Source organism: Octopus bimaculoides, chromosome 9 (assembly GCF_001194135.2).
Source record: "Octopus bimaculoides isolate UCB-OBI-ISO-001 chromosome 9, ASM119413v2, whole genome shotgun sequence".
In the NCBI taxonomy this organism is placed as follows: Eukaryota; Metazoa; Mollusca; class Cephalopoda; order Octopoda; family Octopodidae; genus Octopus; species Octopus bimaculoides.
The window spans coordinates 89,208,104-89,214,414 of record NC_068989.1 but is presented as its reverse complement, the minus strand read 5'-3'; the positions used below and the strand labels follow the sequence as shown (position 1 = coordinate 89,214,414).

General features: G+C 40.0%; 1 protein-coding gene across 1 annotated transcript in view; it reads right to left on the bottom strand.

Moving 5' to 3' along the window:
- Nucleotides 1–2,546: 2,546 nt before the first annotated feature.
- LOC106867893 (probable serine/threonine-protein kinase mps1) overlaps nt 2,547–6,311 on the bottom strand; it is a 91,891-nt gene continuing 88,126 nt past the window's right edge. The window contains exon 5 of the mRNA XM_014912960.2: nt 2,547–5,333. Coding sequence (XP_014768446.2) covers nt 3,837–5,333 — 1,497 coding nt within the window. The 3' untranslated portion in view covers nt 2,547–3,836. The remainder of the gene's footprint in view (nt 5,334–6,311) is intronic.

The following is a 6,311-nucleotide window of genomic DNA, read 5'->3' as shown; positions in this document are numbered from 1 at the left end:
AAAAAAAAAAAAAAAAAAAAAAAAAAAAAAGAGACCTGTACCTATGATAGAAATCAATTTTCTAGATTAATAACTTCATACTTAGAGCTGGATGCATTTATGCATACACACACTCACACACACATCTAAATTCTGTTTGATTTCTGATCGCCATCACAATGCAACGTGCATTAGAACTCCTTCAGCATCACTGTTTTTTGTATCTACTTCCCCGATGCTGCCATGGATGTTATGACATTGCTAATGATAGTATTCAATGGCTGGATACCCTTCTTGACGCCAATCCTTATTTCTTTTTCAACCAAGATATTCCAATGGAATTCCCACTCGAACTGCGTTTATGATATATATTATATAAATACATGTTATATAACACACACACAGTGTGTGTTTGTGGAGGAGCATGGCTTAGTGGTTAAGGTGTTGCTTTTCTGATAACAAGATTGTGGTTTCGATTCCTGGAACGGGCGATGGGTTTTGTTCTTGAGCAAATCATTGCATTGTATGTTGCTCCAGTCCACTCAGATGGCAAAAGTGACGTATATATTCTCCAAAAGTGGCGAATATATACGCCACACAATCCAGGAAACCCTTACGAATCTATTGATGTGGGAGGAACTTAGATTTTATTTTTATACATTATATATATATATATATATATATATATATATTAATAGTTATCGCCAAGCCAACATGGCAGTCCATGTTGGCTTGGCGATAACTATTAATATCCAGTACCGCTGCCGTAGTCTCCTTTAGAGAGACTAAGAAATATTAATATTTCTATATATATATATTCAACTCGTAAATACTGAACAGTATATATAAAGGATAGAATCCTTTTACGAGCACAAAAGCTTGTCGATTACCAGCTGGTCGGTGGCAGGGATGCTCTCACTACCGCCCAACTACATCTGATTTCACCCACCTCGATTACCTGCAGTCAGGCTGTTCCTGTGTTGCCTCAAAAAGCTTTAAAGAGCAATAACTGCTTTCCTTCATGTGAACATAAAGGAAAGCAGGTATTGCTCTCCAATAAGCTTTATCCTTTTTTTAATTATTTAATCTGGTCTATTGATAAATGCCAATTATTCTCAAGCAGTTTTGTAATTATTTAAAACACCGTACCTCACATCTTTTATCTTTTACTTGTTTCAGTCATTAGACTGTGGTCATGCTGGGGCACCGCCTTGAAGGGTTTAAGTCAAACAAATCGACTTCAGTACTTATGTTTTTAAAGTTTTATGTATTTTATTTAGCATCAGGTTTCTTGTAAATTTAGCCAGTCAATAGCTTCAAACCAACAATACACAATCAATTTCTGATACACACAACTTTCAGAAATCACTGCTTGTCTATGGCATTCTGCACAACAACCCACACACTTTTAAATCACAACCCAGTGATTTCTCATAAAAATCCGAAGACTCCCACAAAACAGCCTGTGGACTCCCACAACACCACCTGTTGACTTCCACACAGCCTGCTGACTGCCACCCAGCCTGTGAAGACTCACAGACCACAACCCACTGACTCCTACACAACAATCAACCAACTTTCAAACCACATTCCACTAGTGTCCACACTACAAACTTCAACACAACTCCACCACCACCACCACCACCACCATTTCACATAACAACTCATTTACTTCCGCACTGAACTCAACACAACAACCCCTCCCACTGCATGGCATCTTGGGCAAGTGACCTGTATGACAAACAACCCTGAAATTTTGTGAATTGGTTTAGATGAATTTGTTGTGGAAGCCTGCCTGCCTGCAAGCCTGTCCTTCTTCTTCGTGAGTAAATGCTATCGACTGTCCAGTTTAACACCACCACCAAGAATTTCAGCGATTTTAGCATTCTGGTGAAAAGATAACCTCTTTCTTACCTCCCATCTGAGTGATAGATCCTGAAAAAGCCATGCACACAGCTCTTCTTCCTTGACTCCACCTTTCTCTCCCTCCCCTGTGAGGTGTGCCATAGCTCAAGTATGAGACACTGTGGACCAACAACTATTTTGGTGTCGCTCATTCGACATTTTAACCCTTCAGCATTTAAACCAGCCACATCTGGCCAAACTATTTTTGCCTTTTTTATGTTCAAGCTGGCCACATCCAAAATCTTACACCTACCCTACAATGTCATTCTAAAAATAAAAAATCACATCATTAAAATCTTGAAACCAGAAGATAATGCAGGATTAATTCAAGACAATATGAACAAGGTCTACATTTGACAGCATAATCTAAATGCTAATGGTCTGTCTATTTGTGTGTGTGTGTGTGTGTGTCTATCTATCTATCTCACCTTCTATGTATGTACAGATTTCTACATACACATGCATGTGTACGAGTTTGCCTCCAGCACCAAAAAGTTCTGCAACCAAAAGAGAGTGAATGTGCAATCAGCTGTGCCAAAATGCCTGCATCCAAATAGCTGCATCATATTTTCCCATTATTCCATAAGCTCAAGCAATACTGAGCAAGGACCACTACTCAACATCAACGAAAGTAAACCAATGAAGAACAACATGAAATGCAATAACAGTACAATGCAGAGCTTTAATAAAGCGTTAAAACATAAACGAAAATTTCAGGGAAAAAAAAGGGAAGAAAAATAGAACGAAAATTGAAAGAAAAAAAGGGGAGGCGAGGTAGGGGGAAGGGTGTAATGTCATCAGTTTTTTTGTAGGGCTTTGTTTTAGCAAAAAGGAAAAAAAAAAAATTCTGCAGGGAGAAGGGAACAGGGAGTTGAGTATCACCATCATGATGATGATGATGATAATTATTAATTTTTTTTTTTAATTTCTTAATAGAAAATGTTCTTTTCAGAGGATAAACTTTCCTCTGGTATGCTTTTTGAATGATGTATGTGTGTGTGTGTGTGTGTGTGTATGTGTATGCATGTATATGTATGTACATACACACATAAAATGAACAACTGCAATGAGGGTATAAAAAGTGGGCAGTCAATATTTCCAAAGATATAGGCATATATATGCATTATATATATATATATATATATATATATATATATATATATATATATATATATACACACACACACACACACATAGATATATACTCATATACACATATATATACACACACACATCATATTTGACAGCTTATGAGGCACATTATTTTTCCAGGAGAAAAAGTAAAACATCCAGGAAAATCTCTTTGTGTTGTATAAACACATCATAAGGATTTAGATTACAGGCAGGTGATGGTTCAAGAAGGGACCTGCTAATAGAAGGATGCCCTATAAAGCTTGTATGCCTCATGAGAAGTCAAATGCCGTTATGTACGTAAAATGCAAGACGCATGTGCCGGCACAAGTACATACGTGTATGCATGTATGTGTATATATTTATATATGTGTATGTAAATACACATATATGAACCAAAAAAAAAAAAGCGTAGAGAGAGAGATATATGTCTTGACAAAGGGAAATGTCATGAAATGAAATTTTTGAGACAAGAAATTTTCGGACAAGTTATAATGAAAGCGAAGGGAAGAAAAAAAAAACAAAAAATCCTTATCTTTAAATTACGGAGTGTGAACGAATGGATAGGTAGATAAAAACAAAAAAAAAGCACCCTCACCCCCAACCCCCATGATTATAAACTATTTTTCCCTCTATAAGTTGTTAGCCCTCCCCAATCTTCAACACCTCCATGGAAAAAAAAAAGAAATATAAAACAAAAGAATACAAAAAAAAAGCAACATCACCCAGTTCTCCGTCCTAACCCTTCCCCCGTCCCACACCTATTACGGCACTGTCCCCCCCTTCCTTCCCCCCAATTCCTCATTGACTATGTTTAAAAGCTATGATTTATGCACAATGACACCCGGGCGTTGATAAATTTGGTTGATGGCATAGGGGGGAGCTCGATGCAACAGTGTTGAAGCTGTGGGATATTTGGTGGGGGTGGTGCTGAAACAGCTACTGGAGAGGTTGGTCTTCACAACAGACGTACAGTCACTGGCTAGTACTTGTTGCTGGTGGTGTTGTTGGTGTTGCTGGTGTTGTTGTTGTTGTTGGTCTTGTTGGTGATGATGGTGGTGGTGGTGATGATGATGATGGTGTTGCTGTTGTAGTTGTTGTCGATGTTGCTGTGTTTGCTGCTGCTGCTGCTGCTGTTGTTGTTGTTGTTGGTGGTGGTGATGGTGTGCAGCAGGAACAATAGGTGGGGCAGCAGGAGTGGTGGCCACAAGGACAGGAGAGTGAGCTGAAGGCGGGGCCGGAGTATCAGCAGCAGTGGCACCTGCAGCTGCAACAGTAGAAAGCGCCGGATGCAAGAGCTGCTGTTGCTGCTGCAGGGTTGGTTTTGGTGTTTTTGATGCTGCGGCAGTCAAAAGGGACGACGATGATGTTGATGATGATGATGATGATGAGGATGGTGACGATGACGATGAGGATGATGATGATGATGTTGAAGACGGTGTAGAGGAGAGAATGGACAGAGAAGAGGGAGGGATGGAAAAAGATGAAGTGTTGTTGCTGCTGTTGTTGTTGTTGTTGTTGTTGTTGTTAATGAGGCTGAAGTTAGTGGGTGTTGTGGTGGTGGTGGTGGTGGTAGTGGTGATGACGGTTGAGGCGAACACTAGTGTGTTTTTATGTCCATTGTTATTATTGTGATGTTGCCCTGTCGTGGAGAAGTCCACAGGGGACACAAGTTCTGAATTGTTATCATCATCATCTACACAATCATCATGACAATCATCACCGTCATCATCGGCAGCATTGTAGTTGATGACGTCATCGTCGTCGTCGTCGTCAGTGATGTCATCACCGTCATCATCATCTTCTTCGATGTCATCGCTGCCGTCCTCCTCATCGTTGATTGGTGACGACAGTGGAGTCGTGCCACCGTCATCTTTAGAGTGACAGTTTTCCTTGTCTTCGTCACCGCCAACAACACCGCCACCACCGCCGCCGCCACCACTCCCACCCATCTTCACACAGCTTTCTTTACCTGGCCCCATAACAGAGCAAGGCCCCACCGTTTCCCCTGTCCCGCTGCACACCTTCTTCTGCCTCTGTTGTTGCTCTGTGATGCTAACTACCCCTCTTCCGCCACTGCTATTATACACTGCATTGCCATGTTGGTGTGCAGGTGGTGCATTGATGCATTCAACTGCACCAAATTGTGACATGTTGTTGTTGTTGTTGTTTGGGTGCTGCTGTTCTTCTAACGCCAATCCAATTCGGTCCCCTTCCAAGTGTCGGATGGCCTCTACTATGGTCTCTAAATTACGCCGGGACATGGAGGAGTTGAACAAAGGTTGGCTTGGCTTTTCATCGACTTCGTTTAGACTCATCTGTAAATCACAGCCACAGGAGATAATGAAAAGAAAAGAAAACAGAAGAAAACATAAAATTAGTGAATGTAATAAACTAGGAGAGAGAAAGAGCATGGCATTAGTTACAGACTGAATTTACCAATGTATGAAGCACATTCTCATATAAGAGGGACACTTATCTTACAACTGTATTTTGCAGGAGATATTTAAAGATATCTTTAAGTGGCTTTATCGGGAAAATGTATGGCCCTGTGCGTGTAAATTCAATGCAGTGAAAGTGTACTGGAATTTAAATATGAAACCATGTATCTTAATATAAATAATCTATGTTATAGGAGTACCAAATTCCAATTTTATCCCCTTTCAGATCAGCTGTATGATTGCTTATTATTTTGGTCAAGAGAATTGCTATACAGGATACAAAACTCATATTGCAGGGCGTGATATTTTATGTAACCACTGCTATGGTTTTGTTGTCATCCACTCATTGCAAATCGTCGACAGGCCGGTCCATCCATCTTTCTAGAATTTTACTTTAGGACAATGGTTCCCAAACCTTTTCGGACTGCTGCTGCCTTGACACCCAGGCCACATTCCTTGCACCCCACCCCACCCCAACTAACCATCACAAACACAGACCCCTTTCTGAAGCAAATTCAAAGCAACTGTATTTAACAAATAAAACTTAACCTAATGAATCCATTATTTTGCTTGTTTTTACATGAATCACTACCCAATTATCACCCCACACTTTAAATGTATTGCTACTCCATTATCGCCCTATTTTTCTTCAACATCCCCTTGGAACTTTCCATCCCCCATTCCCCTGGAGCAATACTGCCCACTTTGGGAACCACTGCTTTAGATGATTAAAACAGGTCTCTTAAAGGTAACAGAGTCATTAAATAATATAAGACACATGTCAAGTGTGGGTTATGTATGCAGGGGAATGAAATATAAAGTGTCATTTATTATACTTCGTGGATTTATGCTTAT